The sequence below is a fragment of the Arachis hypogaea genome, chromosome 9 (genome assembly GCF_003086295.3).
Source record: "Arachis hypogaea cultivar Tifrunner chromosome 9, arahy.Tifrunner.gnm2.J5K5, whole genome shotgun sequence".
Classification (NCBI taxonomy): domain Eukaryota; kingdom Viridiplantae; phylum Streptophyta; class Magnoliopsida; order Fabales; family Fabaceae; genus Arachis; species Arachis hypogaea.
In genome coordinates, this window is record NC_092044.1 from 104,812,285 (window position 1) to 104,824,882 (window position 12,598).

The window sequence follows — 12,598 nt, forward strand, 5'->3', positions numbered from 1 at the left end:
AGAGAGAAAGATGTTTGGATCATTAAAAGATTTTTTTATGTTTCCAAAGCAACTGTACCGTTTGATGTGATTGAGGTAGCAATTACTTCGTGACGTGGTTAATTTGATGGTTTGGGTTTCAATTTGCTTATCCCTGACCCTTGGTTTTGCTTCTTAGAAAACAGAATGAGTAAAAGAGGTATGCATGTTCTCTCTTTTATCTGCTAATTTATCATTTCCTTCTTCTTTCTTTTTGTTCTTCTTTTCTGTGTTCTCTCATGGAGTTTGAGAAGGAGAAGAAATGGGAGATTAACTGATCTTATGACTGGGTTAGTGAAGATGTTAAGTCTCGAGTATCCCTGTTTCGTGATGAGGCAGCTGTTAAGGAGGTAGATGTAACAAAAATCATAGGGTTGGGTCTGGTGTTCAAGTGGAGTTACTGCCATGTAGTAGTGAGGATATGGTTTATCATAGGGGGCAGGGATTTGAATATTTCTACCTGCATAGTTGCGTCTTAGAAGAACTACGGGTGGGGTTGCCTTTTATGGACTTTGAGTGTCAAATTTTGAAGCAACTAAACTGTGCTGCCTCACAATTACATCCTAATGGCTGGGCGTTTTTGCGATGTTTTGAAATATTAATGGAATTTCTTGAGGAAGAGCCTTCTGTAGATTTGTTCTTCTCTCTGTTTCAAGCTAAAGGAGTTTAGAAAGGGGGGTGGATTAATCTGAATAGCACTCTTGGATTCGGCATCTTCAAATTGTATAAATCTTCTTTCAAGGATTTTAAAGAAATGTACCTGAAAGTGAGGAGTGTAGAAAAACAGTTTCCATTTTATATGGACGAATTTTTGGCTGAGAGGTCTCCGTTATGGTGGTGTCGGAACCTTAGAATATCCTCGGGGCCAAAGTGATTACTCCAAGGAATGTTTGTATGATTGAGTTCCTCGTGGAACAAATTGATCGAAAAGACCTGATTTCCATGTTTAAACTTTTAAAGTGCGAGGAAAATAGAGATGCTGTGCTAGAGTATATGGGTGAGTTGTGTTGATTTGTTTGTTTATTTGTGTCTTTGAACGCTACTGATTTGGCGTTCCTTTCTTGGAACTTGCAGGGGTCAGTATCCTGGTGTTTCAGCTGCATCGCTGAGGTCTCGATTCAAAAATAAGAACATGGAAAAAGAGGTATCTTCGTCAAATAAGGAAAAAAGCTACCGTAGCTACAGAGGTTAATAAGCCTGTCTCTGGTCGGAGGAAAGTTATTCTGAAGAAGAGAAAAGGTGATGTGGTTGATTTGTCCGAGGAGTCTAGCCAAAAGGAAAATGATGTTTCTCTGGAAGAAATTTATGCGTTTCTGTCATATCAAAGGAAACTGCATGAAGTGTCTGAACATAGTGATGGGTTATCGGTTTGGGGTAGGGACTTTCCTTACATGGCTGTGGCGGATGACGTTTTTCAATCATCGGCCGATGTGTCCCTGGCAAACGAGGTTGGGAAAGTAGCTATCGAACAATATATGCAGGTAATTTTGGAAGGTAAACTTCAACATTGTATTTCATTCTATTCTGATTTGATGTTTGATATTTTTATAAGTAGTTGGCTTTCGAATGGCGAGTTTGGGTCGTAGTCAAGAGTTGAAATATAAGAGGTTGGCGGTCCAGAGGGAAGATTTTGATTTATTGAAAGATGAGCTTGCTCAGAGTAAGGATAAAGTTGCTGAGTTACAAACTAAGCTAGATGACGTGGAGAAACGATTGAAAGAAACAAAAGATAACTATGCTAAGGATGTAGAGGATTTGAAGAAAAAGGAGGCTGATCTGGCGAGTGTGGAAACTCGGTTAATTGAAGTAACCACTCAGCTGAAAGATATGAAACAGAAAAAGCAAAATGAGATTTTGGACTCATTTGTTGAAGGTTTTGACAGAGCTTGTATTCAGGTGAAGTTTATAGCTCCTGAGGTGGATTTTTCGGTGATGGATCCTGGAAAGATTGTCAGAGATGGTAAGTTGGTGGATGATGATGGTGTTGTGGAGGATGAAGCTGAAAACACTTAGTGTTTTGTGAAAGTGAACTTTGTTTTATTTTCTTATGCTCTTAGTGCTCTGTTTGTCTAGAGCTGTTATTTTGTTAAGGCTTTTTGTGTTTGAAATCTGTTTTTGTAGCCAAAAAGGCACTGTAGTTTGAGTTGGACTGATTAAATGACAATCCTTAGTCATTTGTATGCATTTAGAATATATTTGTTTAACTGAGCGTATGTTGTATAAAGCTTTTGGGCATTTTGGTAGGAATATCTTTTCAAGACATTCATTGTTTGTAATTGAATAGATTGGCCGAGCTTGCATAAGTCGGAGTTTGTGGAAGCGAAGGCGCTTGTTTGTTTTGAGATTCGAACTTTGAGAAATAAACTCGGCAGATAGTAAAATAGAGTGTTTGAATAAATGTATGATAATGTTTAATTGATTGATAGACCTTTAATGTCAAAGGCGTATGTAGGCTAGCCTCGTTAAAACCTCTCCAAGGAAAACCCATTTTTTCGGGAAAAAATCTTGGCAGTAGGAAAAAGAGTACAAGCATGTCCCTAACTTTTAACTATAGAAGCTTTTCAGAGAAGAAACATTTCAGGTATTAGGTAAAGTTGTACCATCTATATATTCTAGTTTGTATGCTCCGTTGCCGAGAACTTCTGTAACTCGGTAGGGGTCATCCCAATTTGCGGCGAGTTTTCCATGATTTGATGGCTTTCGAGCAGTTTCTGTTTTTTGGAGTACTAAGTCTCCTTTTTGGAATGATCGGCTTCTGACCGTATTGTGTCGCCGAGCTATAGCATGTTGTGCCGCACGGAGTCGGAGTGTTGCGATGCTTCTGACTTCCTCGATGATATCTAACTCGGCTCGCCGAGCTCCATCGTGGTTGGTAACTTGCGTCCGGATGGAACTTTGTGAAATTTCTAATGGGATCATTGCCTCAGATCTGTATACAAGTCTGAATGGGGTCTCCCTTGTTGATGGTTGTGGTGTAGTATTGTACCCCCAAAGGACTTCTGGTATGAACTCGTCCCAAAGTCCTTTAGCGTCGTCTAATTCCTTCTTTAGAGCGTGTAATATCACCTTATTTGCTGCTTCAGCCAGTCCGTTTGTTTGAGGATGTTCCACAGAGGAGAAGTGATTATTGATTTTTAAGTTCTGCAAAAACGATGTAAATTTCTGATCAACAAACTGGCGACCATTGTCAGTAATGATGTGCCGAGGAAGGCCAAAATGGCAAATAATATTTTTCCAGATAAAGGAGATCATTTGTTGTGATGTAATCTTAGCTAAAGGTTGGGCTTCAACCCATTTTGAAAAATAATTAATTGCAACTACCAGAAATTTTACCTGACCTGGTGCCATTGGGAATGGACTGAGGATATCGAGCCCCCAGTGGTTGAAGGGCCAGCTGATGTCCAAATAATGTAATTGCTCGGCTGGGATGTGTATGAGTGGTGCATGTTTTTTTGCAATTGTTACATGTCTTAACCTTATTATGGGTATCCTGCTTTATGGTAGGCTAAAAAAAACCTGCCCGGAGGATTTTAGAGGCTAAACTCCGAGCTCTAGTGTGTATTCCGCAGATGCCTTCATGGGCTTCGGATAATGCTGTTTCTGCTTCTATTTGGTTGAGGCATTTTAGAAGTGGTCGGGAGTATCCTCGTCGTTACAAAGATTCATTTAATAATGTGAAGAAAGACGCTTGTCGTCGGAACCTCTTTGTATTCTCGACATTGTCCGGTATGTTTCCTATTTGTAAATAATATATAAATGTGCTTTGCCAATCCTGTTCCTGTGTGACACTCACAACATCGGTTAGAGTAACACTTGGAGATGTTATAGTTGATTGATTTAATATAGAAAGATTGGCTTGTGTGCTGCCGACTTTAGATAAGATATCAGCCCTGTGATTCTGTTTCTCGTGGTATATGATGTATTTCAAACTTTGTAAATTTTGAAGTTAAATGTTTTACTAACATTAAGTATTTAGAAAGAAGTGGATCTTTTACCTGGAAAATGTCGTTTACCTGCTGTACTACCAAGAGTGAATCGCAATATACCTTTATGTTGCAGATATGGTGATGTAAGCAAAGTCGGAGTCCAGTGACGAGAGCCTCATATTCTGATTGATTATTGCTGGCTTTGAAGGTTAAGTGGAGTGAATGTTCTAGAATGAAGCCATCGTCGCTCTCAATTCGGATGCCTGCGCCGCACCCTTGATTGTTTGATGAACCATCGATGTATAATGTCCATTGTATTGTATGGTCGTCTTCGGTAGGCATTGTTAATTATGCTATGAAGTTAGCAAGAAATTGTGACTTAATCGGTCCTCTTGCCTGGTATCTGATATCAAATTCTTACAATTTGATTGACCACTTAACAAGTCTGCCTACAATTTCTGGCTTGTGCAGCACCTGGCGTAATGGGTGGTTGGTCCAAACATAAATGACATTGCTCTGGAAATAAGGTCGGAGCCTCCTTGCTAAAAATAATAATGCTAATGCCAGTTTTTATATCCTCGGATAGTTGATTTCAGCGTGCTGGAGGGTTTTACTGACGAAGTAAACTGGCTGCTGAACTTTGTCCCTTTCTGTAACAAGAGCAGAGCTTACTGCCCAGTTAGTAACTGATAAGTATAAGAATAAATCCTCCCCTTGTAAGGGTATCTGTAAAATCGGCGTTTGGGACAGAGTTGTTTTTAATGTATTAAAAGCTCTCTCACAATCGTCGTTCCACTGAAAGGTGTTTTTCTTTTTAATTGTTTTGAAAAAAGGAATAGATTTTGAAGCTAAACATGGGACGAATCTGGATAGTGCAGCAAGTCTTCCTGTGAGGTGCTGCACTTCTTTTATTGTCTTCGGGCTTGTCATCTCCAGCACTGCACGACATTTCTCAGGGTTCACCTCAATGCCCCTACTGGTTAGTAGAAATCCCAGAAATTTACCGCCTTGAACGGCAAAGGCGCATTTTTCAGGATTCAAGCGCATGTTGTATTGTCGTATCTGGCCGAATATTTCTGTGAGGTCGTCGATATGGTTATTGCCGACCTTAGTCTTGGCGACCATGTCGTCGACGTACACCTTTATGTTTCGGCCGATTTGATTTGTGAAGACTTTGTCCATAAGTCGCTGGTTAGTTGCTCCTGCATTCTTTAGTCCAAAAGGCATAACTTTATAACAATAGTTACCGAATTCAGTGATAAATGCCATTTTACCTTGATCAGATGGGTGCATAACTATTTGATTGTACCCCGAATAGGCGTCCATGAAACATAAAGTGGCATAACCAGAAGCATTATCCACCAAATAATCGATGGACGGCAAAGGGTAAGACTCTTTTGGGCACGCCTTGTTTAAATCAGTGAAGTCGACGCACATGCACCACTTACCGTTTTATTTTCTTACCATTACAACATTGGCTAGTCAGGTAGTAAATCTGATTTCTTTAATGAATTTTGCATTGATCAGCTTTTGCGTTTCTTCTAATGATGCTCTTTTCTTTTCATCTCCGAGGTTTCTTTTCTTCTACTGTACTGGTCGTACGGAAGGGTTTATGGCCAACTTATGACTGATGATTTGTGGGTCAATGTCGGGCATGTCAGAAGGCGTCCATGCAAAGAGGTCGGCATGCTTTTGTAGGAAAGCTTCTATTGCCTTTAACTCCACTGTGCTTATTGCTGTACCTACATAGGTGAATTTATTAGGATCATTATTAAAATATACTTTTTGTAAGTCACCTGTTGGCGTAGGTCTTTCAAGAAAGTCGGCTCTAGGATCTAGGTCGGCTAATGCCGAGCTATTAGTGGTGAGGTGTACGTTGTTGACTTGATGTTGATTTGAACGGCGTGGAAGTCTCATGCTGATGTTGTAATACTGCCGTGCTTCTTTATGATCTCCATGGATTGTTACAATGTGTTCGTCCTGCACAGGGAACTTAACGCACAGGTGAACAGTAGATACAATTGCGCCGAACTTATTTAGAAAAGGTCGGCCAAGTATAAGATTATAGGGGCCGAAACAATCTACTACTAAACACTGAATATCACATGTTTTTGAGAGAGAGTTCTCACCCTTTAACCACACTGATCCCAATACCAGGACTCGTTCACCTGAGAAACTGACTAAATCTCCCTCCGTTGATTGGAGAATGTTGTCGCTGAGCTTCATTTTTTGGAATGTTGAATAAAACAGAACGTCAGCACTACTCCTCGAATCTAGGAGTACCTTCCTCACCAATAGATCTCCTAATTGGAGAGTGATAACCACAGGGTCATCCAGATTCTGTATGTTGGAATCAAAATCTACGTGCGTAAACGTCATTTGTGAAAATTGTGCTGCTATCTGGGTTTCGATCGCTTTTTAGCCGAGCTTGATGATCCTCCACTGGCGTATCCTCCTGAAATACAATTAATTATACCTCACAGTTGGTCATATTGGTTTGAGGATGACTTCTCTTTTCCTTGATTGTGTTGTTAGGATGAAGCATTTGCTGTGGAGGGTGTGGTACGTCTTTGGATGTGACCTCCGATGTACTTGTCAAGGTGGCCTCGCCAAGCTAGACGTTCCAAGAGGTTTTTTGCCACCACACAATCGTCGGTGGTATGGTCGTGCTTCTGGTGGAAAGCGCAGTATTTAGACTTGTCAATGTTCTTGGTGTGTGCCAACCTTCCTTGATGGCTTGATTAATTTTGAATTCAGGATCACTTTGATGATGTCTTCTCGCTTGGTGTTGAACTGTGTGTAAGAATCAAATCGAAGGGTAAGTTTAAAATTTTTTTTACTGTTTTGTGCCTTATCTTTGTTTCTGTAGTATGTTTTGTCGAATTTTTGAGCTTGTCTGAGTTCCTTGATATCGATTTGACCTTTAGCTTTCTCGCAAAACTCGGCAAGGGTTTTCGATTTGGCTACCGCGATGGTCTCTTGGAACTTCCCGGGTCAGAGTCTACTTTTGATGGCATGCAGATGGACTTCGGCGTGGAGGTCTGGTATGCTTATGGCGACTTTCGTGAAGCGAGTCATATAGTCTTTCAGGCTCTCATTTTGTCCCTGCTTGATTGTATTCAGATAATCTCAGTCATGCAAATAAATTGCAGATCCAGCGAAATTTTCCTCAAATAGTTTGGCCAGCTGTTAAAATCATAAGATAGAACTTGCAGGCAAAGCACAAAGCCAATCAAGTGCAAGACCGTCTAAATAATTCAGGAAACAATGACATAAAATAGTATCAGATGCACTGTTAACGATCATTATTGATCAGAATTTCTTGAGGAATTTTGTTAGGTCTCCGAGTCCGTCATAAGGTGTGAGGGTCAGTGGCAGGGTGAATCTTCGTGGTAGTTCGAAGTTTATCACTTCTGGTGTGAAGGGTTCCACGGGTTCATCGAGCTCTTCATTCTCGTCTTCAGGCTGGGCTCCCTCGACACGAATGGTCTCGGAAATGTGAGAGGGGTTGGAATCACTACAACAAAAGTGGAAGTTAGTGGCAACAAATTTGGGGCAATTTAAAAAATGCCACTATCTAGTGATTTTGGGGCAGCTGTTGCAGCGGTTTAAGTCCCCAACCACCATATCGTTTGATTTATGGCAAATTTAAAACAAACTGCCGAAATTATCATCTATTCTAATATATTAGATAAAGAAAAAAAAACAATCTTCATTTTCATTTTCTTTTTCTACATCTAGCAAAAATTTTCATTATTCTTCTTCTCCATCTCAGTCGAGAGATACCTAGGCTCCCTTTTCCCCCTTTTCTTGAATGGCATCATCACGGCCTCCTCTGTCGAAATCGGCTGACCTGGACCTCACAATCATCTCAACCAAGCACCTTAAAAACGTGAACTGGAAGAATAACATTCTGAAACCCTCGTCGTGTTCTAGGTCGGCCCTGATCGCTGATTAGCCACTAAATCCACGATTCTGACTCCACAAAACTCGTATGGAGCAAAAAGTGTAAGAGTAGATAAGAAGGTATGGGATCAATTTTCACTCTTATTTCTATGAAATGCAACAATCTATAAGTATTTGATTTTATTGACACATGCAAATATTATGCTTCTTAGGTTGCTGATGGAAAAGGGTTACCCTTAGAGGAAGCCCTCGTTGTATTGCAGGCCGAAAGAGAGGAACCTGTTCTCTGTTGGGTACAAGAACATGGTGGGTTCAAGGAGGGCTTCATGGAGGATCCTGTCAAAGATAGAGCAGAAGGAAGAGTCAATGGGCAATGAGGTAAATGCAAAGCGCATAAGGGAATACATGCACAAGGTGGAGTTGGAGCTCTCCAAAATTTGCAGTGACATTTGTCTTAGATGAGCATCTTATCCCATCCACTAATGTGCATCTGGTATAGATCCAGAGCTCATCTCCAATCAATGCTTTTACAGAGTAATACAACTGTACTTGAGGATTTCTATGTGCATCTGGTATGTGAAATATCATCCCTGAGGTCTGAGAGATTATACTAAATTAAAACACTTTTGTTGAAGCCTTTAATTTTCAGGCACACTTAGCATATTTATTGAGGTCTCTACTTCCAGTGGAAAAGCATGCTTGGATTGGATCGTTAGGATTTTAATTTTATCTACCTGTTTAACTCTAGTTGATTGATCCTTTAATACTTAATATAAAATTGCTCAATATATATGATAATGATATCTAAGGATTTTCTTAGGTGGATGTTGTTCCAGATCTTATAGAGCATGTTCATAGGACAACAACAAGACTCCTTCTTCATGTTAATGGGTAAATATGACTTGAACTCTTGGCTGTTGCTATGAATCAAACAATATTTCTTAAGTTTTAAAATAATCTCCATGATGACAATGTCGGTCAGTCTATTAGAAATATCAGTTGATGAGAAAAGTTATATGATGCTTAAATTATTGTTTAATAAAAGGACCAATGTGATGTTCTTTGGATACATGTGGTGTTGTTCTCCAATAAACACAACTTTTGCTACTTTTTTGAGAAAACAAAGGATGAGGCGGTTAAAAATTAGTAAACTGGTTATATTATTATTAGAGAAAGCAATTCAAGCACCTAAAGAATTTAGTTTATAAGTTGCGCCCTTAAGAAAAATGATATCCTTATCATGTTTGACTAGAAAGTCCCTTAATCTTAAGTCAGACTAGGAAAGTGGGTAATACCACAATGCTAAAATTACCAAAATGACTCCTACTCATGTAGAATCAGTTTAGTCATACTCAGTTTCATCAAATCTTATTAACCAAGAGATAGTAAAAAGGTCACAGCCAAAGTGCAAAACACACCATATGCACAATGGCAATCTTCTATGATGCTTAAAGAGCACAGAATTCTCTTAGCAAAGGCTTGTGTTTGGTGTTCAATGCAGATTGTCGTTCTTGTGTTTCCTTAAAATACCCACTGGTCCTAATTAATTTGGCCTCTTCACCATTGAGAACTTTCAATTTTATATATTGCATAACTTTAGAAATTTATTATTATATAATTTTAGTTTTCTTAAAGTTACAAATTTCTATATTTTTTTCAACATTTTACAGGTACGTCGAACACATTGCCAATTTTAAATGGGAAGTGAAAGAGCTAGGTCTAGAGCATAATGGGTTTGTATTTCTGGATCATCTTAATATATATTCAATGGCAATAGAACTAGCCTTGGAAAGTGTTAAGTCTCTCGAATATTCAGCAGTATACATGTTTCTCAGTATCAGTAAATAATACACACACCAAGAGGAGTGTGATACTTTTTTTGGTATTGCCTTAATCCTAGAAAATCACTAGCATTTTCTATTACTTTATCCAAACCTGATATTAGTTCCTATAGTATTTTACCTCATTGTTCATCTTGGCCTTTGTGTCTGAGACGACGCGGTATAACTTAATATTTAGCTCTATTGGTGCTATGAAACAACAACTATATAGGTAAAAAATGTATACTATTTAAACAGAACATATAGCTGCAACTTCTTTCGGTTTTATTATATTTAATAATAAATGAGCTGCATTCTGCATGAAGTTTTGATTTAAATTGTTGTTATAGGTATGTTGATTTATTGCTGGGGGAATTTAAGCATTATGCAGCGTGACTTGCTCATGGTGGAATTCGTAAAGAGGTATTGCTCTTGCTCGATGTTGCATATGACATATACATGTATACATATAAATCCAGTTACAAGTTCTGATGACCCAAAGCAAAAATTGGTAAATATCGGTTACAATTTCATACTATTGTTTAATTTTTGAAACCGAAAAACCAAAGTAACCACTCCTAGTCTTTCAAGTATAAATGTGATCTTTGAATGTGTAGATTCAAGTCAAACTATTGGACTATGGACTTGAGATCCTAGCAGAAACGCTTGTCAAAGGACTTTCATGGGTGAAGAGATGTAGTGATGAAGGACGAGCTCTAATGTCATTGGATCTGCAGGTTAATTATTTTTCAGACATGTCTAAGGTCAATTTTAAGATGTGTATTATGTGGTGTTTAATTTTTGTTTAATTTATTTTTTATAATAAATTTTAAATATTTAAAATTTACTAATTTTTATACTTTTAAATTAAATATGAATAATTTTTTGGCATTTAAACACCAAATTTTTAAGTAGCATAGCATTCACCTATCGTTAATATCTTTTTAGTGCTTTGGTTAAAAATTGGTAAACAGACTTACTACCTTCCTGATAAAGAATATGTGCAATGGGCACATGCACACCCGGTAAGGACATTCCATTTATGTGGCTTCATTACAAGTTCTCACACAAACTTTAATAAAGAATTCCATCCTTTGCAGGTATAAAGGGTGATGATTCTGTTTCTGAAGATGAAAATGAGGATCTTCTTGCTGACTTTATTGATGAAGACAACCAACTATCTAGTCGAATTTCAAAACTGAATTTTAAAAGAGGTTATGCTTCCCATTGTAATGATGATGAGAATACAACACACATTAGATCTTCGCTATGTTTGCTAAGGTGAGTTGTTTTCTGTTTTGCATGAACAAAATCAGCTATTATCATGTACTATATTTTGTCTCTGCCACTTTTTGAATGTGTTTATCAAGTTATTTGATGCTTTAAACATGTTAGGTGTATGGATAAATATGTAAGGCTTATGCAGAAAATAGAAGTAATAAATGTTGAATTCTTTAAGATAAGCTCTATTCTACCGTCAAAACACTTGTTTACCCTTTCATGGGGACCAAAGGCCAGGACCGCTGCCAAGATTTGCTATTTTCAAATATAAGCCATCATTATGGTTTTAATTTTTCCTCTGAATTCTTTTTCCTGATTCAGTATACTGCTGCAGGGAATATGCCAGTCGTTTGAGATTTTTTTCCATTTTATATATGAAACTTTTGGTCAGCTGAATAGTAGTTTAAGTGGAAAAAGTTCACCCTGCTCTCATAATCGTAAGTGATATAGTCAGTATGGTATTACATTCTCAAGCATTGGCAATAGAAGAACATTAGTGATAAGCTTGGCACCGGTTAATATTAAAATATTTTATCAATATATTATTTAAATGAACATTTTCAGGTTCAGAATTTGGCAAATCAAAAGTACATTACTGGTCAGTAAATTGGTGACATTATCAAAATGTTACTGCACCAGCACTTCCAAATTTTCAAGACAAGCAGAAAAGGATCAATGCAATTGAAGAGGGGTTACTATTATAGGGCTATTACTTTTATAGTTCACATTATTATTATTGCCATTGTGATTATTATTATTAAAACCTATACCCTTTGGTTTTTAGTACGGTGTCTTATATTGTCTCTATTATTATTATTATTATTATTATTATTATTATTATTATTATTATTATTATTATTATTATTATTATTAGCGTTTTTTAAAAGGAAAATTTATTTTTTTTAAATTTGTATTGAAATTAGAGGCGGTTTTATAACTGCCGCAAATAGTCCTAACTTAAAATTAACGTAGTAACATCGCGGCGGTTTGTAACTGCCGGTAAAAATGACGGAAATCCTAATACTTGCATATTGCGGCGGTTTAAAACCGCCGCTAAATTAATTGCCGCAAAATACAAATTTAGCGGCGGTTATACCAGCAGTTGCTGAAAACCGCCGCAAAATCATTTTCCCGCACCAATAACCGCCGCAAAACCGGGCCATAGCTCGGGTCACCCGAAGTCGGCCCGGTGGCCCGGTCATCATACATAATTAATATTTTGTGTTATTAGTGATGGATAATGACTATTCTTATGTGGAATTTAAGTATTATAAATCTTAATATTTTGTGTTATTAGTCATTATAAGACTATAAGTTAATGTTTTATGTTTAGAATGCATAAGACTTTAGACTAATGCATAATATTGTGTTATTTGTATTGATTTAAATATTTGGTATTATTAGATAATATTAGTATTGATTGTTGTTTTGCTTTAGTATTGATTGTGGTTATACTTTAATTTTAAAGAAGAGTTGGTTCTTGTTATATTTTTCTAAGTGAATTTTATCATGTTAAATAATTGTTGGAGTCTTGGAAATTTGAATATTTTTACATGCTAGCTTACAAGAAGGTATCAACGTAATGTAATATTAACGGCCCGATTTTCACCCGGTTTTCACCCGGTATAATTGTGACCCGAAAGTGTA

General features: G+C 37.5%; 1 protein-coding gene across 9 annotated transcripts; it reads left to right on the plus strand.

Moving 5' to 3' along the window:
- The first annotated feature begins 7,496 nt into the window (after positions 1 to 7,496).
- Positions 7,497 to 11,734, plus strand: LOC112711463 (uncharacterized). Of its 9 annotated transcripts, none has more exons than XM_072203379.1 (9): positions 7,497 to 7,970; positions 8,063 to 8,422; positions 8,671 to 8,741; positions 9,521 to 9,583; positions 10,021 to 10,093; positions 10,288 to 10,407; positions 10,645 to 10,695; positions 10,771 to 10,951; positions 11,516 to 11,734. In XM_072203379.1, exons 7-9 carry the CDS (start codon positions 10,677 to 10,679, stop codon positions 11,634 to 11,636), a joined length of 321 nt encoding a protein of 106 aa, XP_072059480.1. In that variant the 5' UTR covers positions 7,497 to 7,970; positions 8,063 to 8,422; positions 8,671 to 8,741; positions 9,521 to 9,583; positions 10,021 to 10,093; positions 10,288 to 10,407; positions 10,645 to 10,676; the 3' UTR covers positions 11,637 to 11,734. The 9 variants fall into 8 exon arrangements, 8 of the variants coding, with proteins under 8 accessions (XP_072059478.1, XP_072059480.1, XP_072059482.1 ...); XM_072203377.1 differs by having other exon boundaries at positions 10,021 to 10,181; XM_072203383.1 differs by lacking the exon at positions 10,645 to 10,695 and having other exon boundaries at positions 10,021 to 10,181.
- Positions 11,735 to 12,598: the final 864 nt, after the last annotated feature.